Source organism: Brachycentrus maculatus, unplaced genomic scaffold (assembly GCF_059751285.1).
Source record: "Brachycentrus maculatus isolate JH-2025_06_01 unplaced genomic scaffold, ASM5975128v1 h1tg000004l, whole genome shotgun sequence".
NCBI classification, from domain to species: domain Eukaryota; kingdom Metazoa; phylum Arthropoda; class Insecta; order Trichoptera; family Brachycentridae; genus Brachycentrus; species Brachycentrus maculatus.
Window position 1 is genome coordinate 2,193,977 of NW_028280759.1, and position 24,531 is coordinate 2,218,507.

At 31.9% G+C, this 24,531-nt stretch overlaps 2 protein-coding genes across 7 annotated transcripts in view; both read left to right on the forward strand.

Moving 5' to 3' along the window:
- The window catches only part of LOC148313922 (protein grainyhead-like), a 416,627-nt gene extending 400,423 nt beyond the window's left edge, over window positions 1-16,204 (forward strand). For 2 of the 6 annotated variants that reach the window (XM_088276669.1, XM_088276879.1), the window contains 7 exons: window positions 4,345-4,439; window positions 9,771-9,827; window positions 10,873-10,971; window positions 12,007-12,359; window positions 13,418-13,661; window positions 14,980-15,044; window positions 15,522-16,204. In XM_088276669.1, coding sequence (XP_088132795.1) covers window positions 4,345-4,439; window positions 9,771-9,827; window positions 10,873-10,971; window positions 12,007-12,359; window positions 13,418-13,661; window positions 14,980-15,044; window positions 15,522-15,657 — 1,049 coding nt within the window. In that variant the 3' untranslated portion in view covers window positions 15,658-16,204. The remainder of the gene's footprint in view (window positions 1-4,344; window positions 4,440-9,770; window positions 9,828-10,872; window positions 10,972-12,006; window positions 12,360-13,417; window positions 13,662-14,979; window positions 15,045-15,521) is intronic. The other 4 variants (XM_088276756.1, XM_088276716.1, XM_088276809.1 and 1 more) reach the window with 4 other exon arrangements.
- Window positions 16,205-20,512: 4,308 nt separating this feature from the next.
- On the forward strand, window positions 20,513-23,994 carry LOC148313923 (GPI-anchor transamidase component PIGU-like). The gene is made up of 3 exons (XM_088277781.1): window positions 20,513-21,276; window positions 22,173-22,444; window positions 23,593-23,994. The coding sequence occupies exons 1-3, from the start codon at window positions 20,513-20,515 to the stop codon at window positions 23,844-23,846; spliced, it is 1,290 nt and encodes a 429-aa protein (XP_088133907.1). The 3' UTR covers window positions 23,847-23,994.
- Window positions 23,995-24,531: the final 537 nt, after the last annotated feature.

Below are 24,531 nucleotides of genomic sequence, written 5' to 3' on the forward strand. Positions count from 1 at the left end.
TTATTTGCTTTTGAATAGCTACTTGTTTCTTATAATTAGTCACAAATCATATTTTTTTATCCTCTATCAATCGGTAAGTCTGTGATCAAAAATATTTTAATCGATTTATCTTCAGGCTATAGAGCTGCATGAACCGCCATGAAAATTTAAGAAACATCTAAGATTATTATGAATAGCACCATTTCACACTAACATTACCTCCACTGAACTTGTTCTTTGCCAGTTCTAGTGTAGTGTAGTGTGCGATAAGTCATGCGAGTAATAGTAATCGAAAGATCTTATTGAGATAACGGTCTATTTTATTTAGAACAATTAAATTGTAGGTTGTCATTGAAAATAAATTAGCCTGTAACCCGTTAATGTGTAATCGTTTTATTAGTATAGACATAAAATAAATTAACGTGGCGCAAAACCGACAATACATTTTTTTTATGTAATACGTATTTTTTTGTCTATAAACGAACTTTTTGATCACGAACATTAAGAGGAACAGTATATTTCCCTGATGCTTTAAAAAACTCACTTAGTTCAATGAATAGTATTCGTCGATTGTCGTAAAGTAATAAAAATATGCATATATTCTTATCTATCTAAATAAAAACAAAGTAAAAAAAAAAATACGCAATTCATTTTTTGATTAGAATGCATTATTTCTTCCTTTTAAATTAAAGAAAAAAGAAATCTAAATTCCGTTTTTATTCTTAATTTTTTTTGTCAATATCAATGGTGATTTCAATTGCAAAAGTTTGTATGAAAGTCATTTAACATCCTCGAAATACATCTTTTAATAACAAAATAAAATTTTCTTGGTATGTCAATTTTCGTGGTGATTTTGAATTTGGCTTTGCTCAATGACATACGGATAAGTTTAGTCGATAAGATCAATAACAACTTTATTTGGTAATGAAACTTCAAATTCAAGGCGTCAGTGTTCAATGATTATACCTAGGTTGGTATTTTAATAAATTATAAAATATTCCACTGAGTAATTATCAAAAGCGTTTCATACATGCAGAGGTGAATGAACAAAATGGGCGTTGGAATAACTGACATTTTCATTAAGGTTTTTTTCCTTAAATTTAATTTATCTCCCGTCTTTCTCATCAAACCAATCCACGCATTCATACAACTATTTTTATTTCTAAATAATGTAAATTCAATAAATAATTTAATTACAATTTTTTGTTACTATTGTTTTTATCATATGGTATTGTATTTTGTATATACGGTTTATAAGTAATAATAAAAATAAAATAAAATGCAAAAAATGTTATATCATTGATGATTGAAGCGCAGGTCTAATCTCTCTGCTTCCGTATAATTAAGGATCAATATTACACTGCGTCGATGCAATACAGTACCCTATGCACCAACTGGTAAGGAGAATGGTTAAAAGATGAAGATATTTGTGATATGTCTTGCTTTTGGCAAAAACTCTTTTTGATATGCATTTTTTAGATACTTAATTCGTGACGTATAATTATATTAATAAATTTGGATAATTTATATAGCGCCATTTTTGTAAGATACTACCTTAAAGGTGCCATCAAATGCAGTTAAATTATCCAGATATATAATTTCAACAAATCTGCAGAAAATACCTCAAACGGTCTTAACTGTTGGATAATTAACTATCAATTTAGTAAATAAAATACATACAATTTCCTGCTGGACACAGAGTCCTCTAAGTAAAATGAAATGATTATGCAATTATATATTAATAACTGTAATAGCAAGGTTGGTATGCAGATACAAAATGCATTTTCTAAATGACGCTAAGATGGCCGTTCAAATCATATAAGCAGCCACGGTAACGGATACACTAATCGTAATATATAGAAAGCTCTACCGAAACGGTTTTATTTTATGTATAAAAGTCTGAATAAACACACCTTACTCGCAACTTAAACATCCAAACGATTAAACTTTGCTCTGAATGCTAAGCAGTTTCCTCTTGAAAATGCCTCCGGTTCTATGGATTCCTCGCAGCAGTTTAATGCTTAATAAATTATATAGGATTACTTAGTTTATATTCGATCAAGCTGATGCCCTGTACCGCGATACTATTATATTATCCCAGCTAATGCTATCCATCAATGTTGCGAAGTGTATTACACTTATAAATTTACAATACTTCTATCTTAACGCTATCAAAGCTACATTCTTCATTATTGAATAATTTACTCTTCTGAGCTATTTTCAAAAGGAATGTCGTCCGTGAATCACGCATTTCATTGCAATATTAACCATTTTTCTTGTAAAATTCCGAGAAAACATTTTTTTTTTAAAAACGATTTTTTAAAATTAAAGATGCTGTCGCTAACCAGCTTAGGACGGATCGTAAGCCCTATAAATACCCAGACTTCTATATTCTTCTTCATCTATTTTGAGATGTCAAAATATTAAAAAATAACTCCCAAGTGGATAAACCCAGATTTTTAACAACGTTTTGGAGACCAAATGTTGTAGATAAATCAGTATATTTATTTTTCGGAAATTAAATCAAGTAAATATTTATCATCATTTGTATAATTATATTAAACAGATACAGATATATAGACAGAGGCAATATGTTTTTATACATAAATTGATTAATTAGTAATATCAAATAACACGAAATTCAGGAGGCACATGAAATAAATTTATCTAAACATGAAACCTCAATAGAGCAGTTATATTATTTTATACAAAAAAAACACTAATAATAACAAAATCATAAAAATTTTGTCCATAAAACTTAATGGTATTATCTGTACCTATCTGAATTGCGAAGGACAAAACAAATCTGATAGTAAAAAAAATTAAATCGATTTGTGCAAAACGTGTCCCCATACTTACATTGGTAATAATTTATACATTGCTATCATTAAAAATAAGTAGTAGGTATTTGGTGAATGTAGCGATTTTTCTTCAACCGCAAAGGCTGCGTACTGTGCGGACTCTGTAGATAATTTAGATAATTCCCAGTTTATACGTTCGCCGTAAATCAAAGTAATGCCTTAATGCCCTATAAAACTGCTTCCGAGGGCGCTTAGGCCGTACTCTAACACAATGAGTGATTGTCACTCGTGATTTAACAATATCCAAAGCCTATAGCCAGTAATTTAACAGTACAAAACCCGGTGCGGTTGAAATAAATAATAACGTTATGAACGTGACACCTCCCACGCTTAACTTATTGAATACAATATCCAATATTGAATTTAAGTGATCAACGCCATTCAGTGTGACGCAAGACCTCTAATCTTACCGGCTGAATATTTTTATAAAATGAATAATTACCATGAATTTAGGTACTTATACTCCTTTGACTATCGGCTTCTGACAAAGCTCATTATTATCCATTTTTTGTACGTAAATATGTCAACTTAGTACTTACTCAATTTAAAAATAATTCACTAAAAGGACACTTAAACTAACTCCTAAAATATATCGATAATTCCTACAAAAAAGTTTTCTTTTTGCACTCGCAGTGATTTTTTTTGTGTTGCAAAATTATCAATCTCAACACATGCATATTATTTCATTTAAAAAAAATTGCTATCGGTAATCCAGTGCAATTAAGGATTAAAAACCTTGGTTAGTATCAGTATTTCTTATTATGTATTGTGAAACATATTTCAAAGCATTCGATATCATTTCAAACACTGTATGTGAAGCTTAGTATAAATTTTAAAATTATACCCTTGGGACGTTGAAAATTGGGGTAGAAGCTGTTTCTTATTTTTTTAACAAACGGAGTTTGATAATGATATTGAATGACTCTAAACACGTGTTACAATAGATTTTAGGAAATAGTGATATGGACCGAGAAAAGTTTTAATTGAAAATAGATGTGTATAAAAAAAGTGACTGCCAAATCAATTAATGAAATGATTAAAAACCTCCCCGATAAAGCGAAGCGATGCATCGCCTTTACTTAGTAACGTTTCGATAGGCGTAAATCATTTATTTACGTAACTCAATCATTTTTAAATCCACCGAAACATATTTCTAAGTAACACTAGCAAGTTGTATCCATTAATATTATTAATATTATTCAATAAAGATTACATAATGCACTAGCCGTATAATTAATAACATAGTATCAAAGACTCCATCGCTCATGTCAAAGGTCGCGTAAGAGCAATGTCTGGCAATTGTTGATATCACGACTCTTTACTACATTAAGTAAAAGTACTATTGTATTTTGACACCTCAAGTTTCAGAATGATAATTGGCAGGTTTTGTTTCGATTCGATACGAATTATCAATCAGAAATGAAAAATTGACCGAATAAATTTGTTCCTTGAACCAATTTTTTGATTTGATGCAATAGTGATTAATTTGTGTCTTTGTTTTCAGATACGAAAAACAGTGTGGGACTTGTAGGGTGTATAGAAGAAGTGGCACATAATGCTATAGCCGTTTATTGGAATCCACTTGAAAGCTCTGCAAAGGTACGTAAACTATTTTTATTAATTATATTTTAAGTCTTATTATAAATTTAAAACATTTTGAGTGTGTCTAAATACTTGTTCACAAAATCTGGATTATCTCCAATTACAGGAGTTATTTTCATATTATTTTTTGACATCGCATCAAAGATAGAATTGAATAGAATGGGTAGAATTGGTGAATATTACACGTGTGTAAAGTGATCACTTAAACTAGCCTATGACGGTCGTCAGCCCCGTAAATGCCCAGACTTTTATATTCTTCTTCATCTTTGATGAGATGTCAAAAAATAATATAAATTTAAAAGTCTAAATTCCCATCAGCTGCCCTCAACTAAATCCATTGCTTCAGGCAATAAGCTTTAATGCGCTTTTATTACGTCTAATTTCTTGGCCAATTTGCAATACTTTGTATTATGTGTAAAATGCAGACGTGTAATTTGTGCAATTTTTAGAACATCTGCTGTCTCATAATTGTTGTGAAATTGTATTAAAATTATTGAATAAAAAAAAAACACTTTACGAACAATAATATGCATTACGATATTGAACAGTAGTTAATTGTCTTTTTTAATCAATAATTATATCTCCGGTCATTTTAATACGGTTTTTATAAAACTAACAATGAAAAATGCTGATATAAAATGTTAAAAGTCGCACTTTAGGACTTCAAAGTTGGAAAAGCTAATGCGAAATTAATGGTAGTTAGCTCGTACAATTTACAAAAATATTCGCCTGAATTTTGATGAGATTGCATTACACAGTTCTCCCTTCATTCCTCGGGAACAATTATTATGATGCCGTATTAATTTGCGGGTAAGTTACTCGATTAGTGTGCCCGCAGTAAAATGTGCGCGATGTTTTGTAATGAGGTGTTCCTTGCCTCCGAACAACCGGATGCGACCACTTAGACAAGATACAAACATTGAGATTAACCGCCTTGTTAAGAATTCTTTGGGTTGTGAAATTTCCAACGCGGAGAAAAAAGAGTAAAATTGATTAGACGCAGTACTCGTACTCGCCTAATAATAGTGTTTAGTAGCTATCGAGACTAACACGCGATAGAACAAGATAAAAAGACTGCTCGCATTATGGAAATTTATTTTAATTGATTCTCATTTCGTCGATACTGCTTTCCGTTAGAGCGATGAATTCAATTCCGGGGATTACTCCTATATTTGTGTTATCGTTTCACAGTTAAATTTATAATTTATAATCTTAATCCGATTAAGTTCGACCGTACCTAATGTTGCCGCTTGCCCCAAATGGGACAACTCGAATCCGCCGATTCGATACGCGCAACAAATTACCCACTCGTACTTGTGAAATCGAGCAAAGTAAACGCCTTTTCGTGAATTTTTTATACTTTGTATGGCACGGGAGATTACAGGATTCGTTTTAACCGGAGATGTAAGTACTGTAATATGGAAGCTTTAAGCTTTATCCGAAGCTTGTATAAAAATGCAGTAATTCACTCCTGGTCTTATTGACTTGTCAGTAGCGCCTTTGATTGCGGAGCGGGGAAACGTACGCGGCCCGGTGTTTACCCTCGTGGCTATTATTGCTTCCCCGAAGACCGTCGCACATCCGTGATAAGTGTAATTTCACTCCTGAATCACTTCTGGACGGAGAGTCTCGGTAGCCGATTATCCTAGGCGTCACTACCCGCAATTACTTGTCTGATCTGCGCAATTTCCTTCAGCGGCGCGCGGCCGCCGGCAGCACCGCCCGCGATGGCTCTTTGCATTTTTTAAAACGTACCATTACGAGTCATTTCAATGTCATCTTTGAGAAAATTGCAGAGTCCTTCGCAAACTGCCATCATTACGCCAGACGCGTTTCCGCCTCACAAATAGTTCATTAACTTTCTCTGAAGCGGAGTATAAAATAATATAACTTAATACTATATATAAATAAATACTTTTTTCTCGAAATCTACACGATTCATTAAGATTTGTATAGGTACCTGACAAATTGTTTCATGATACTGTATTTTTTCAATCGATTTGACGATTCAGTCCAAAATTAACTATCGTTACTTTGAAAGCATCACGTATAAATGTTCGTCGTCCAATTCGGCTTTATTGCATAATTTCCAAACTATCGGTTCGAGCCAAGTGATCCACTGGTAATAAAAATGCGGGAAGCTCAATCCCCACAATTTGGAATTAAGTAAATAAAAGGAAAGATAAAATCACACACCGAAGTTCCAAGGTGTAATTGAGTGCCTCGGCCCGTGTATAATTTCCTTAATTAAATTAAAGCAAACGTGTAATTTGTCACAATATTTACCGTCCCTTCAGACGTTGGGGAATATTTGAAATGTTTGTAATAAAATATTCAGTTTTGTAACGTAGACTGTTTTGGTTACAAATCACTAACGAACCGGTATCTCGGACAGATCTAACGACAACTCCTAAGACCCCGCGACGAGAATGTTTTGTGTTTAGCTATTTTATAAAAAGAGTTTTTGTAAAATAGCTAGAATTATTCTAGTATCGTGTTGAGATTCTATCAAGTTTGTCATCAAAGCTCTATGTAAAATATATTTTACTAACTATAATGGAAGTTTTATGAGAATATTAATATTTATTTTCTTGAATAAAGTCGCACCTTTAAAAATCTTGTAAATGTGTCATTTTCATAGAGGCCTTACTTTTATATATCTAAGAAATAAATGAAATTCAAAATTTTGATATTTGAAATATAAAAAAAACACATTATTTTTTAATTAATCAATATAGCATTGAGGAATATCATGATGATTTAAATATAAAAAATAAATTGTATTATACCACTTTCGAGTTTAATAATCTAAACACGACTAGTTTCAAGAACTACAGATGTGCTCGAAATTAGTCGTATTTACATTAATAAACTTAAAAGTGGTTTTATACAAGTGTCGTATTTTTATATTTAATATTATCGGGTTGTGGTCCCGTGGTTAGTGTCGCGGACTCTCGAGTCAGAGTTTCTCGTTTCGAACCCACTCTACCACAATTTGATACCTACCGTAAAGTGGGTATACTTTGCACCATGGGTGATACTTTGCACCACCTTCTGTAAAGAAATTGTAGAGCTGGTCATCTCTGATACATGTCATTTTTCATTCTACTTTCTATTGTTTCTGATAGATGGCACTTCAATCTACTTTTTAGTTTACAGAAGTAACAGTCGGTCGCTATTGCTTCAATGCGTTTTTCCTGTCCGAACGTAAAGAAAGTTTTCTGTCTGAAAATTGTGTCCGAAAAAATCCAGTGGAATCAGTATACTGAAACTAGTTACAACAAGTGAGTGGTCTCTAAATCATAGGTAGATAGGCCCTGCTTTTCTCAAATACTGTATTTTTTAGTTACGTTGTCAAGTTTATGTAAAAATAATATTTTTTTAAGAACTGACTTGTATTGGCCACATTTGGGGTAACATTGCACCAAGTGCAAAGTATCCACAAAAGGCCATAGTTAATTAATTTGATGAAAAGTCTTAAAACGGATAATACAACTTGACATGTTTGCTAAATATCTATTGGTTTTGTGTACTTACTTAATTCCTGATGGTATATTTTTTTCAAAAATGTCAAGAACACACAAACAGCGGCCTTATGCCAGACGATACTGCAATTTTACACCGAAGAGAGTGGAGCAGTGTGTGGAGGTCATTCGAAATGGTACAATCAGTCAAAGAAAGGCTGAAGAAATTTTCAAAATCCCCAGAAGGACGATTAACTATAAGCTCAAAGGTCAGCACACAAAACCTGTGGGAAAACCTCCGATATGTGACAAGTGCGAAGAGCAATCCTTCGTAAACTGCATAGTAGACATGAGTGAGTACGGTTTCCCAGTGAGTGTTTTTAACATTCGCTACATTCTAATAGCCTATTTGGATAGATTTGGCAGAAGAGTACGAATATTAAAGAACAACGTACCAGGCTCTAAATGGATAAGATCATTTTTGCAAAGACATAAAACCTTGACTGTTGCTAAAACTAGTCAGTTGCTTAATCGGTTGCCATTAAAAGCGTATGACGATGACGTGCGCCAGAGTTTTCAACAGTTTTTGGAAGAAAACAGATTCAACCCAAAGAATTCAGTCTTAAAACGCAGGAAAACAAAACCGATAGAACCAGGTTAGGGCATTGCTCACAATCCAAATGTCGAAATGAACGTTGACGAGACACAAATGCTACCTGAACCAACTACATCAATGATCCCACCTTCCACATCGAAACTTCCAGCATATCTAGCATTAACTGATTATAGTTGACACGGAAGCTTTGAGGAAGAGGGAGAAGAACAAAAACGATGACTGAAACCAGTTATCGTATTTGTTCTTCCGTTTCATTAGGACCAGTAAAAAAGAAGGTGGGAAAATATGTCGTATTTCATTATGAAGGAGAAAATTTTCCGGGACAGATTTTGGAAATAAAGAAAGACAGAGCTGTTAAATCCATGCAGGAGAGTCTCAAAACGTGGAAGTGGCCGATGAAGGATGACTTTCTTCAATATTCTTGGAAGGATGTAGCGGGTTCCATAAAAGAACCGAAAATGCAATCCAAAAGAGGTTTCTTTACCGTCCCGGAACTTGACCATATTTAGACCTAATTTAATTTTGATTCCTATTACCTATATAGTACGATATGTTTTAATATCCACCTTTTATTTTATATAACTTTAAACCTTCAGTATTGAAAAAAAAAACATTTTTGTTAGATTTTTCAATATTTAAAAAAAAAAAATTCTATCAAGTGTCTTATTTTTCCATAATTATACAATATTATAATCTGCATTTAGTGAACTGTGAGCCAAAACCCTTCATAAGGTGCAACAAAACTTGTAGGATAGCCTTTACTTTGCATAAATTTGGATTCTAGTACGAAAAGTGTAGAGAAAATATCATGGTGCAAAGTTGTACTTTACCCCGGGATACTTTGCACCAAAATATAAATATAAAAAAAAATACAGGCAAAATAGATAAAAATTTAAAAACGTATCAGACATGTTACAGGTATATGTGTTATTACATTGCGATAGTTGAAACCTCAGAAAAAGTAAAAAACCTGATCTGAATAGACAATTTTTTGAAAAAATGCAGTATTTTGGTGCAATGTAAACCCACTTTACGGTATTTCTAATAATGAGCCGTTTTGGCTCACAGAAATAGTATGAAATTGAAGTATTGAAAGCATGATAAAAGTGTTTTAGCTAACTTTGGATACGAACAACATCGAATTTAACGGCAATTATAAATTACGATTCTCCCATGATTTACATTGTGTTATACGGAGTCAACACGACAATAATGATAATTATTAACGCTTTTATATTTTATTTTCAGATAAACATAGCCGTACAGTGCCTCAGTACAGACTTCAGTAGCCAGAAAGGAGTCAAGGTAAGAATTGTTCATAATGTTAATTATGCTTAAATGTTATCTTAATCTCGAGAAATCTTAAGTTAAATTTATTATCTAATGCTTATCTCGCGTGCGACGCTCATCGACGATTACACTAATCGAATTCGATGGTAATTTTCATTTAAATTTCTACGGATTGTCACATGCATCTTTAACAATATTTATCTACACCAGAGATCTCCAAACTTTTTTGACCGCGTACGCTTATGACGACAATGATCATAAAATGTAAATAAATGAACGGAAAAAATTTAGAAAATCTAGTTGTTTCTATTCAATTTTTATTGATGTATTTGGCAGTCACTTCGCGGTAAGATGTATCCATTTTTAATTTACATGGTATATACCACTATTTCTTAAAATCTCATGTGACTCAGATCATTTTCAAGCGCCGATGTTTGAAAATAAGATACGGTGTTTGAAAATGTTACGGAATGTATCAAAACACGCGTCACATTAGATTTTTTTTAAATAATGGTATTTACAAAGTAAAACTTAAATTTAAAGTGTTTTTATTTATTTTAAATGAAACAACACATGTACGTGCAATCGATAATTTACAAGATAAATAATAAAACAATATAATTGAATTTGTAGACTAATTTCGGAAAAATCTGGCATGATTACCTCTGTTAAAGAAATAAGTTGATCTGGTTCTAAATTTGTTTTTCTGATATAATTTTGTGCGCTCGTGAGGACATTAAATATTTTGAAGAGAAATGTGGTATTCCCCTTACAATTTTCTGAAAACCTTATATATACTTTGAAAACCAACGATCTAGAGAACCTCACCGACACGGTTCTGTAATCAAAAACTTCACCCTCGAAATAAATGCAACGAAGCGTACTTCAGAAAAACAATAACCTTAATTTATGATATTATTACTTGTGCCTACTCATTCCATACACATGAGAAAATCTCCCCTATTAACATCCTCTAAATTTACCTCACACTGAGACTGAGTGAAATATTGCGTATGCTTTCATTAGACTTCTTTATCTGTAATCAAATCTCTTTTTTCAGGGTTTGCCACTGCATTTACAAATAGACACATTTGAAGACCCGAGAGACCCCACTGTTTTTCACAGAGGATACTGCCAAATAAAAGTCTTCTGCGATAAGGTAAGTAATAAAATTAACCCTTTTTATGAGTAACATCAACATTTTTGTACAGATTAGAAGTATATTAGTACATCTCTATGGTAAAGCTGTTAATTAATTTATCTTATATGTTCCGGGTTGAGTTTTAGACGGATCAAAGTGACAATAATTGTTTGTTTAGTTTTGTTAATAATAATGAGCAATAAAAACAACTGCTACTTGGCAAAGTTATTATTCATCAATTTCGCATTAGATTTATAGAAAAAAAAAATATACAAAAATAAAACACTTGTACAAGACCCAGCCAATTCCCGCCAATTGTAAAATAAATTTAAGAAATATTTATTTTCAATTGGTCTGGGTGTTTGCGATGTATTTTTCATACTTATATACATATTTGCCTTACTTATCCTTACTATCGTACCTGCAAACAAGCCTCAAAAAGTAGAAGCTTTTGTGTTATTCCTTAAATAAAATGAAAAATACCAAATTCAATGTAACAATTTTTAAAAACATATGCATCATTTGTTTTAATTGTTTTAATGGATTGCTATTATATATGCAATCCATATTGGTAATATGTGTTATCTAGACTAGCTGTTTTCGTATGTGCCATTCGGTTAAACTTTTAATACCTTTGAATTATTTTAAGATCCTTTAAAAATTAAAAAATATATATAAACGAGTTGTTATTTATTTAAAGATTTGGCGTTTAATTTGTTGAACTCCATTTTAATTTATATATTGAATCTTGAATCGAACATTGAGTTTTTGAATCTACCGAGTTGTATTTTATTGTATTCATAAAAAAACACATTTAAATAAATGTTGTGATTTTTTTCAATTGTATAGCTATACAAGGACCTCAGTCCATTTAATTTTCACATTTGTTTGAAAATGCCATAACTAGACGAAACAATTGTTACAAAACTTATTAAGTGTTTTTTAACAATGAAATACAACTTAGTAGACACAAATAATCAGTGTTTGATTTAACATTTAAAACATGAGTTATTATATTTCTGGGTTTAATTTTTGATGTTTTACTATTTTCAGGGTGCGGAGCGCAAGACTCGAGACGAGGAGAGACGCGCGGCGAAAAGAAAAATGACCGCGACGGGCAGGAAGAAGCTGGACGAGCTGTACCACCCAGTGGTGGAGAGGAGCGAGTTCTACACCATGTCCGACCTGGGCAAGCCGCCCGTGCTGTTCACGCCCGCGGAGGACCTCGACAAGATGGCCGGCATGGACCTGCAGGGCTTCTACGGGCACGACGACGGCTCGCTGTCAGGCGACACGCACGCCATGAAGGGCGCCTCGCCTTTCCTGCTGCACGCCGCCAAGCCCGCCACGCCGACCCTCAAGTTCCACAACCATTTCCCGCCTGACGCGCCAAGGTATGGCGAAGGGTAAATGCACTTTTTTTCTTCCACCCATCTCATATTTCACTTCATCTTTTCATTGAATTCTGGTCTTGACCTTGGTCTTTTCTGTCAACACGTTTGCAGTGGCCTTATGGCATCTTTATATCTAGATGTCTAAAAATTGTGGAGGTCCTCACCAAAAAGTTACATTTCCAATATTGCACAAGAAATCTTTTAAATGCAAATCTGTTCTGTTTACTGTATTCTATCGAGATCTTAATCAACGTTGCGACAAAACGGGTCCAATCCTGTATTAACGCAATATGAAATCATTATTTTGGCGTTCATAGCGCATCTTTTGGCTAAATTATGAACTATATACTTGAGTTATGAATGTATCTAATCAATAACAACAAAAAATGGTTGCTTATATTTTTAAAGGACCTTTTAACACTAACTTTTGGGTATGTAACAAATTTGATACACTATGCAGTGAAGGGTTAAATAGCACCTCAACGATACAATTTTTCCAGCTAGAATTCCTGATACTTAAAATCGTTTATAATCGAATTGTAACGTTTTGGTGGGGACTCCACAATCATATAATTTATTTTGTATTATTTTTTGATACCTCAACATAGATGAAGATCATCTATGTTGAGATGTCAAAAAATAATGCAAAAAACTCTTAATTGGAGATAATCCAGATTTGTGAATAAGTATTTAGACACTCTCAAAATGATGTTATTAAAATTTCTTTCATGCCATCTTTTTAATCTTTGAACACTAGTCAACTTGATTGAGGACGGTGCTTCCTTATGTATATAAATTTGTTCGTACATAATTGTTTTATTCGTGTTATATTATATTATACATATGGAAAAATTTCCTTTCCAATACCTATGAGTGAGGTATTGGAAGTCCTTTCCAATACCCCACTCATAATAACCAATATCTAATTGGTAGTTCTTTACCGTTAGAGCCCAGATACGAAATTATACCTCTTAATTATTGTAAAGCCAATTATTTTTTATTATGTGCTCAGTATTTTAATCGATGTTGTTATTTCACCCGTTTACATTGCCATTTCTCCATTATTTTAGCAATTACCCATCAGAAAAATCGCCCCCAATCAGCTGTATGACGTCCGCCATTTTGCTTTGCAGCGACAAGAAGGACCACTCGTTGCTGGACGGTCCGGACGTATTTGCGCCGGTAGTGAAACGCTCTCGGCCTTGCTCTCCTCCTCTTACAGAACGGGTGATGCTGTACGTCCGGCAGGACTCGGAGGACGTCTATACCCCTCTGCACGTGGCTCCGCCCACCACGCAAGGGTTGTTGCACGCAGTAAGTAATAGTAACTAAATCGTGTCTTCACCATACGCTTTCCACAGGTGCCAAACATCGCCACGAACCTAAACCTCTCACGTTTTTCCAGATCCCAAAGTCTTTTTTATGCGGTATTTTTACCCTGCCAACAAAACATGTTTCCCTTAGTAATCGAATAGTTATTAATAATTTCAATAATTGATTCGGCAATCACTTTGTGGTAAAATCTATCCATTTTTAATTTTGGTTTTATTTAGTAAATACTACTATTTCTTACACCTACACGGTGTTTGAAAGTGATGCGGAATGCTTTGAAACACGTGTCACAAAAGATTTTAAGAAATAGTGGTATTTACTAAGTAAATCTTAATTTAAAAGTTAGTACGAACCCTAGTTGACTGTATGAAATATTCATAACCGAAATCGAATGAAATTCAATCGTTCACGAAAATATTTCCCTCTCTATTGTGTTCTATACATTTTTTTTAACTGTCAACAAATTAAGAAATATTCATTCAATTTTAAATTTCATTTTTATTTTGATCGATATACTTGATGATGTAAGTTTAAATATTTTCCCTCGCAATATTATATTCTGAATTATCAGTGGTTAGCTTCTTAAACTTGGGAAGAAAATGTGGTCCAACAATGTTACTGGTCTTTATTTGTTTAAGATACTCTTGGAATCATAGAATTTTATTTCACAACAAAAACATATTTACAATCAGTTTTTGATACTCTCGCTGAGAGCATAATTCCTAACAGAACTTAATACGGTGAACCTAACAATAATAAATAATTATTCGTGATGAGCTGATGTAAATTTTAAATTTCCATTACAACAGGAAAAGTTTACATTATTCGAATCGATTCCTGGCTTAATGGTTTTATCTTGCGTTTCATTGAGATAAGTTATTGTTTATAATATAATACTACCTAGTGTTATAACAAATCTAATCTGAGAAAAGTGTAAGATACAAATCAGCCACGAGTTAGAATTGTGTTGGTGTGTTACCCGGAAATTTGGTTTGGATTTGTCTAGAACTGCTATATAACAATGTGGTGCTTACATAACAATAACAGCATGTTTGTCAATTAACAACGTTACGATCATCTGACCCACCCTGTGGGGTCTCATCTCGTCATCACATGCAATCGAGATTCCGCCATTCGACGGCCCCTGCCGTTCTCATGTCGAAATCTCGAATGGTACTTCTTTTCAAATCTAAGCCGAAATTAAGAAAGACAGAAATCATTTTTTACGAAGTATTATACGACGTAACTAAAGTTCATTTGTGGCAAAGATTTGTAATATTCTGTTTTCCTTATTTTGCAGATTGAGAATAAGTACAAAATTTCAACTTCGGCCATTAATAACCTTTATCGCAAAAACAAGAAGGGGTAAGTGGAATTCACTTTTAGACTAATATCCATTAGCTTTTTTAACAATAATATTCAAATAAAAAATGCGCAAAGGCATTTTTATACAAACATAACACTTGGACAAATGAAAATACTCAATATATTGGCTGCAGCACATACACACATGGGAATAAAAATCACAATAAAAAAATAAAACAAAATATCACTTTCAGGATATTACTTACTTTAAATACTAACCCCAGGTACTAATTGACAATGGAATATGGAACCCTTAATCCCTATAACTGAATAATCATGCAAAATTTCATCAAAACAAGGTTTTCATTACCACAATTGCCTTCTTGGGAAATTTACTTGACCCACGAAGAAATTCTTTAAATTCTACTGAGACAATAAAATCGAAAATAATTTCGATTTCATAATTATGTATTGTAATAAATACAATTATTATTACCTAACCATTAAACGAGTTTCTAATTTTGGAACTATTTTCAGGATTACGGCCAAAATTGATGACGACATGCTGACATATTACTGCAACGAAGACCTCTTCTTGCTAGAAGTAAGACAAGTTCCCAGCGTTGACGAGGAACTCTATGATATCACCTTCGTGGAACTACAAGACCACTAGCAGAGGATTCCACCTTCCGAGGACTTAATAATTACTAGACACGAATCTCGGGTCAGAGCGTACATTGCTTTAAAAGCGTGTCGCTTCAGTCGTTCTTGTTTTCCATCGAATCGTGTAAAATTAAAATATCGTTGTTGATCATTATATCTTTGTTTTTATATAAATAATTGGTAAATATATCATTAATTGAAAAGGCAATAAGAATAAATTTAGATGTTATTTATTTTATTGTAATTACTTACATACATACGTACTTCAAATACAAAAAATATTGACATTATTAGATATGCGTAGTGACGTTAGAAGCTAGCTTTTTAGTTTTATCTCACTCGAATAATTCATAATTTTACGAGAAATAAATCAAATCTTTTTTGTAACACACACGAAAGTGTCATTTATCAATCATCACGTTTTTTTTAATAGATCATTGTTTATGTTGGATCAACAAAATTTAAAAAATTGTTAATTATATCACACGTCATATCACGATTATTTTGGATACTAAAACTATGAATCTTTGTTTAAAAATATGAAATTCTCGGGAAAATATTTTAGCTCATAGTTATTGTTTAGTTTTTAGTTCAAGAGACTGTAAAACAGTGCCTTAATATATGAATACAATATCGTAAATTGATACGATTTATACTTCTATAATAAATATATGAATAAGAAAATGCTCCCACTTAAAGTACTCTTTTAAAATGTCTAATTTAGTTTTTAGCACACTCTTGGCCTTCTCTTGGCAGTATTCAGTAATGCTCTTAAAAGATTGACTTTCTAAAAAAATTGAAAATTCTAATCAACAAAATAGATTCACCGGATTCTCGCCCCCTGTAACCTACCCTCATCAATTTTAAAACATTATTTTCATAATTAAACTATCAGCGCTCAGGACTCATGTGCCAAAAATTGGAGCTCAACGTTTCATTTCACGAGATTTTCAATGAATGTGTGCCCGTACTTACCTCTACAATATTTCATATGGTGTACTGCTGTTCTATTCGCTGATTCAAGATTATGTCATTTGACGCATGGTTAGATCTTTATTCTATTGTATAAGTTATCTGTCAAATTGGAAAATTATCACGCCTTTCATTATTGTTTTGATATTAGTATGATTATTTATTTATTGCTATTTATTTATCTTTTTTTCCTGGCCGATATTTAATGAAAATTACGTATATATGTGTAAATTGTAATCGCTTTTCATTGTGATTTTTATGTGAAATTTTCTTTGTACACCTGTTTAGTGACGCCAAGTATTTGTTTTGTTTTGTTATCTTTTGATCTAAGATCTTACATAATATGCCCGATCCTTAAAATATATACGTTGCCTTTTTTAATCGGCAAATTTCTTAAATAACGATAATGAATAAGATTATAAATAAATATTTAATGTACCTATTCATTGTGCCTTATTTTTAAATGTTAATTTTTTCATTCACAACAAAATATTATAAGGTTTTAAATAGTTATGGAATATATACGTAATTTATATGTATCAAATCCTTATTTCAATGTCTATCGGGTGTGTTGATCTCAAAATAAATCTTATGAATTTTCATTATTAACATTGATTTTGTGTTTAATACAAGTAGTCCGAGACCGTAAAAATCTCAATCGTGCCTTTGATTTTGTTAAATCCGTAGTTTCAACTTAGATGTCTCCGTTTATTATGAACAGTAAAATCATTAAGCAATATATATTATGAATTAAGTACTTCCATATTAAAAATATTCTCAATGTCTCATAGCAGTAGTTTGTATTTTATAAAATATGTGTAGAGTTTATTGTCGATGTTATTTATGTTATTATCTTTAATCTGTGATCAATGTCACAAACTGTTTTCTTAAACAATATCTTCTCCAATCAAATTAATCTTATGTATTTAGATTTAGGAAAGATCGTTAGATTTATATAGAGATCTGTTTTTAAACTGAAGAAAAGCTCAAATTTTGATATTGTATAGTGTGTATGTTAAATATATAGTACTAAACGGACAATAATGGAAATAAATAAAATAACAAATTAAATTACACATTATTGCAGGAAATTTATATTTTTATACCATTCAAAATATTTTAAAATTGAAAAACCATTATTATTTCCTTTTTTATCACAGTTCAAAAGTCAAAAGAAACGGTTCATCAATGAATTAAATTTATTATTAAAGTTATGTTTGTATTTAAATATAGATTTAAGTTTTAGGGTTGACATATTGCATAGTCACAATTTATTAATCGATAAATTTTAAATGTAAAATAAAACTGCCATATTACTCTTAATAAGCAGAAGTCGGGAAGGATATTGATTATTTTAAAAGATCGGGAAAAAATCGGCACATTTTTAAATGGTACCTGAAGTTTGCTTTATATTCCGACTAAACATAATATGTATGAGATTTTATAAGAAGAATTGGGTGTTGGATTCTATTTCCAATGTGTAAAAACACAGAAATATGTAATTAAAAAAATATTATACGAAAATCAAAGCATATTATATTAAGTTATTAATCTATTATATCTTTTATACATGTATTTTTATTTTTTTAATAATTTTACTTTCAAAATTGTGTTGATAACATTTAAATTTTCCTTACCAAAATTTCATAAAAAATGTGCTTGATTTGCAAAATTTTATATTGATATTATTCAATTCATTCTTCAAGGAGGTTAATAATAGTACCAATCAAGTTTCGCCTTGTAAAAAAGGTTTTGGCTAAATCATTATTTAATAATTCACTTTATAGTAAATAGCATAGATTAAAATAAAGTCATTTCATAGTAATACATCCAGCATGACAAGTTGATAATTAGAATGGTAATTCATATAAAAGACGCGAGTGTTATTTTTTATATTATTTTTGCAATATTAATTCAACCCCGAACCCTTAAGGTGGAGGCATTTATGTAGTGAAATTAGACCTTAAGAATTATGTCAGAAATGCTACGAAAGTGTGTAGCTGAATCTCTGTAGCCATAAAACTAGATGTTATACATAATTGTAAGATTTTTCTTAAAATTATATAATTTCTATCAAAGTCTATATTTTCAAAAAGAAATTTTCCATTAAATAAATGTGTTTCTTTAACCATGTGTTTTATTTTCTTAATATCTCTTCTTAAATAGAAAAATAATAAATATGAGAAAAATAATAAGTTGGGAAACCGACAAGCTTTTTATGCACTCAGATTTGTACCCAACAGCCAAAAAAGTCTAGAAAAGGAACTCTTCGTAGAAGCGATAAATGTTGATTAATGGAATACCGACTCATTTGAAGTACTGGGCGTCGAATCCATATAAAAGTTAACGTTTCAACAACATTATGTGATTGCTTTAACTTATCTTCGATCCTTTATTTCCAATTACTTTAACGTTAAACCGGTTGCCAACCCTTGTCATCGCCACTGATTTAAAACTAAAATATTTGGGTTAAAAGCATCAGGTTAAAATTATCTACAACACAGGTGTCAGACTCGAAAGGCACCAAGGGCCGCATAAGGTAAAATGACCCAAAATGGGTACGCCGGCGGGCCACATCAAAAATTTCAAAAATCTTATTTTAATTTTTTCTAACTTTAAGTGAATTATCAAAGACAGTCACATGAGGTACAGTAGATCCAACTTAATGATTTTGTAAAAGAATATCATGTTCGAACAAATTATTTCTATGAAGAATTAAAATAAATGAAAAATATAACAGCGGGCCGCAAAAAAAAATACTCCGCGTGGGCCGCGAATTAGACATGCCTGATCTATAGTATGTACTTAAAATGTTAACTTTGGAATTGATCCCCTGGGGTGAAATTGCATTGTTAACAAAAGTTAGTAGTGTAGTTTAGTTACTTATGTAGTGTAGTTACATTTACTTATATTCGATAAAAATCTCTTTTCAAATATCATTAATTTCTTAACAATACTTGACGACAAGTAGTGGTTTAAAATGTCAAATCGTTAGAAATAATGAACACAAATTAATGTTCAAGTTACCGACACTATGCAGGTAAATTGTAAACTTTCGTTTTTGGGTATAACGTGCATTTAGAAATAATGACATTGCCAAAAAAGGATTCAATATCCTTTTCATTTCATTGAAATCTTCAAATTTGGCAACAACAAAAAAAAACATATTTTAAAAAAACTCGCAATTTATCTGCTTAAATTAAAAAAATATTACGAGGTATTATCTGAACAGATACCATATATTTTCTTATTATTTTTATATTTTTCATAAAGGTACTTTGTCGTTAAATTTATCATGTCAAAGCGTAAAAAAATGTGAAGAGATTGATATAAAATAGTTGAGATATTTGTTTTTCCATGACTGGCTTTTGTCCAGTATACAGAGATATTCCCTTTTCCATAAGTAAATAAAAAATAAAGTAAAATTAAATCTACAGGCTTGTGTCTATCATTAATAATAACACTGGGCCAATTTTGGGAATGATTGTAATAATAATTTTGATAAATATTTATATTAAATTTAATTTGAATATGGTTATATGTACATTTAAAAATTGTATTAGGCACATTTTAAAATAGCATACGTATACCTTGCAAATTAATGAAATATTAACAACCTACCCCGTAAAAATATCTGCGTAAATACCACACTACTGGCTATGGAACAATTCATATATCGAACCAAAAAACATTATCATTCATCTTTCTCTTTTCTGTTTCTGTAAACATAATTTCTGACAGAGGGTTTACTTTTTTTAAATCTACTGGATTTTCAATAGAAAATGTAGATTTGAATTTATGCGTTGTGAATTTTTTAATCATTAGAATTAGTATTAAAACCGATAATTATCCGATTACTTGTGTAGTGTAACGGTGTTTTAAGTAACCTCAAAATGTTCGTAATTTGTTCTCTTGTCATTGCCGGTTTTGTGCGATTTTGGCTTCTAAACTCCGAAACTGCGCAGTTATTGTCAGATAGAGTCGAGCTCTCTACTCCTATAAACTCGTGGAAAAGATTGACTGAAGGAGTTTACCTGTATAATGAAGGAATTGACCCCTATCAGGGGGACATGTTTCATGAATCGCCACTTATGCTCGTTCTGTTTCATCAAATAATTTATAAAATACCGTTTTTACTGCCTTTGATATTCACAATGAGCGATCTCATAACGGCGCTGTGCCTGTTTGCGACTACGAAAAAATTCATGAATATTTTGAAAGAACAGCAGAATAATGATAAAGAGAATTGTTTGAAAGATTCCGACGTCTTATTGTTAAAGAATGATGACTTCTCTATTGCTCCCGTGTACGTTTTGGCGGCGTACCTCTTCAATCCATATTCCGTGCTTAATTGTGTCGCAATGACCACAACCGTATTCAACAACCTATTTTTATCTATTTCCCTAATTTCCATGGTATCTGGGAATAGAGTCCTCGGTTGTCTGGCTATTGCTGCTGCAGCTCACCAAGCGCTGTATCCGGTGCTGCTCATTATTCCTGCGGCCATATTTATTCAGAACAATTCAAAGGAGTGTGCGAAATGCTCTTACATTAAAACATTGATGGCTTTCGTGTTGGCGTGGGGATTTCTTATTTATATATCAGCCTACATAATGGATGGATCTTATCAATTTCTCGAGAACACATACGGTTTTATGTAAGTATAAGAACTCTTGACAGGCTCCGTAGCGTAGTCGGGTAGACGCTTGACTGTAAAACTGGCATCGCAGGTTTGATTCCCACTAATTGCAAAGTAAATTCAAAAAAGATTTATTTTCAATTGGTCTGGGTGTTTATGATGTATTTTTCACATTTACATTCCCTATCGATTACTATTACTATCCTACCTGCAGGCAAGCCTTTAAAAAACAGAGGCGTTGTAGGTTATTCCCTTCAACCAAAAATTAAAAAAATATCTGTTGATATTCTACAAATCTATTTTTGTAAGAATTAGAAGTCATTTTATTCGTGTGCTTCTATTTCAAAATGTACACAGTGATTTATTGTTTCATCGCATTCTTTTTAAAGCCTGTTTTCGTACTATAAAGTAAAAGTATTGGCAATCCAAACGAACATTATATGGTCCATTATAAAGACAAAATGTCTGAACCTTCGTTAAAAATTTTGTTTTATTTTTAAGTTAAAAAATTTAACAATATGTAATTTTTGTCTTAGAAATATTGATTTTGTATAAACATACGTATATCTGTTTATTACCTCTTAGTAAAGGAAATGATTCTAACAATATAATTAATCACTGAGTTAAGCATTCTGTTACCAACTTTTTATTTTAAAAAGGAATAACATACTCTATTTTCAAAACTTGTCTGCGGTTAGGATTTATCAGTTTTCTAACCTCTAGATGGTGCAAAGGATACTGCTTCAAATCGAAGCAGTATTAACTTGATCACCATTGTTTTCTTCTGAGATGTTACTTTGTTATAATCATTTCCTCTTTTAATAATTTTATGTTCATTAAATATTTATAACTTTATCTGTTGCTTTCTTCCGAAATGAATTTGCAAAAATAAACTATTGATAATTTTCTTTCAGATTGAATGTTCCAGATTTGAAACCAAACATTGGATTATTCTGGTACTTTTTCACGGAGATGTTTGAACACTTCAGACTGCTTTTCATTTGCTCATTCCAAATAAATTCCCTCGTCTTATACGCTCTTCCCCTGACCTTGAGGTTTAAAAACGAACCGCTCTTATTAGCGACTACTTTAATCACCTTATCAACCATTTTCAAGTCATACCCTAGTCTGGGAGATGTAGCGATGTACATGGCGCTATTACCCATGTGGAGACACCTCTTCTCGTGTAAGTAACCCTTAAACTATTCAACGAATTGGCATTCGCTCTCTGGAAATCTATAATCTTATATTTCTTTAAATAAAACATGATATGTGATGCTACTGAGAATTTGTTTTGAGTAATAAGGCGATTTTCCACTACCCGGAATTTCGCCGTACGGCAGTCCGGTTTTGAAAAATGAAAACGACTACGACAGTTTAGCGTGATCGAATTTACGCGTAACGTGTTCACGCACCGATCAAGAGCACGGATCCGAAAAAAGATAGACAAAAGCACAAGCCAATCGTCGTTCTAAAACGCTAACTGACGTGCCGGACGGTAAAATTCTGTGTAATTCCATGTAGTGGACGCACGCCCATAGTTGTTTTATCTTGCTAGGACATTATTTATTTATTTAAACTTCTTGTACAGAAAAGAAATGAGTACATTAGCAGGCTTATTGCTAAAATGAAATATCTTCTAACCAACCAAAAACAGACTAGTGATATTGGTCAAAACATTTGATACCTTATATACTGTTTACAATCAGAGGGTAGATAGTACTTGAACATTTAAAAAAAACATAAATTACAAATTGATGATCATAAAGATGGCAAAGGAAAAAGGGAGTTTAGGGAAGGAGGTAGAGGTATATATTGTTCAAAAACAAAGTGCTTGATTTTACTAGAATTTAAAGAGATCTATGGTGAGATGAAAGAAGATTTTTATTGAGCAGAAACACTTTCATTTTCATAATAATATAAAAAATAACTCCTAATTGGAGGTAATCCAGATTTGTGAACAAGTAAATACTTGTCCAAATGGACATACTCAAAATGTTGTAAATATTAATATTAATAATGATTAACTGATAAACTTGTGATATAGTCAGTCGAATTATGAAGTGAATAATTAATTGTTTTTTTTTAAATTAACAATTATGTACTAATTTGATAATATTACAAACTTCGTAAAAACATTTAGGGAAATACAATGTACTTTGAACGACACAAGGAAAGTGAAGGAAAAGGGGAGTTTAGGGAAGGAGTAGAGGGAAAAACTAAGGTTATCATTTTTAATACATTATCAAAATGTATAAAAAATTTACACAAATGTAATTTTAAGTAATTAATGTCAATAAAAAAAGATAATAATATAGCATTGTTTCATTTCAGATATGCAGCAGAAGTTCGTTGTCGGGTGCTTTATGCTTGTCACTTCTGTTTTGGGTCCGACGTTCTGGCACCTGTGGATATACTCCAGATCCGCCAACGCCAACTTCTTCTTTGGGGTGACCCTCGCTTTCGCCTCTGCACAAATTTTCCTCATCACAGATCTGCTGTTTGCGTATATCAAACGTGAATACGCCCTCAAGCACGGATCCGGCAGAGAAATAGATGGGAAACCAGCCAAGCTAGTATTACGATAGGGGAATTTCTATTATCACACGGTTATGTTGATGTAACTTAAAAGAACTAAATTTAATTCTTATTTTTAAAGAATTCTTAGTAATTTTATCATATCGCTCACTCCTTTCAAGAACGTCATGTGTAAAAAACCTTGATTTTTCGGGACAACGTTTTTAAAGTTTAAAAATATAATACAAAGTATTAAAAATAAATACCAAGCCACTTACTGAACTTTTTACTGTGCAACAGATCTTTTCAAGTAAAATCTGAAGGTTTTTTCTCCATTTGAAAAATATTTAGAATATCTAAAAAAATAATTAAACAATACCTTTTCTTCAAAATACCTAAACAACACTTTCTGCCCTGTAGCGGGTAAATATTAAGTTAAAAATATGCCTCTTTTGCTGGGATATAGTACATTTTCTGGGCATTCCGAAAACATGCACAACTGAAAATTGATGAATTTTTTATTTATGACGTTCTTGAAAGGAGTGAGTGATATGATCTGTCCAATGTTGCCATATTGGTCATTCATTCGATGAATTCAAAAAGCATGAGCAATATTTTATCAAATCATTTTAATCTTTCCGGGAGTACGGACGTAAATAAATGTCGGTGCGAATTTTCCTCAAAGTAGTATCGACGTTAATGAACGTCGAAGTCCGTCTGTCAGTTGGTATGATGTAACTTGTATAGCAATGACAT

What these genes read in the sequence shown, in the direction of transcription:
- LOC148313923 (XM_088277781.1), top strand. Translation starts at nt 20,513, where the DNA reads ATGTTCGTAATTTGTTCTCTTGTCATTGCCGGTTTTGTGCGATTTTGG. An exon ending in GAGAACACATACGGTTTTAT is followed by an intron (nt 21,277 to 22,172) that starts GTAAGTATAAGA and finishes ATTTTCTTTCAG; the next exon opens with ATTGAATGTTCCAGATTTGA. An exon ending in GTGGAGACACCTCTTCTCGT is followed by an intron (nt 22,445 to 23,592) that starts GTAAGTAACCCT and finishes GTTTCATTTCAG; the next exon opens with ATATGCAGCAGAAGTTCGTT.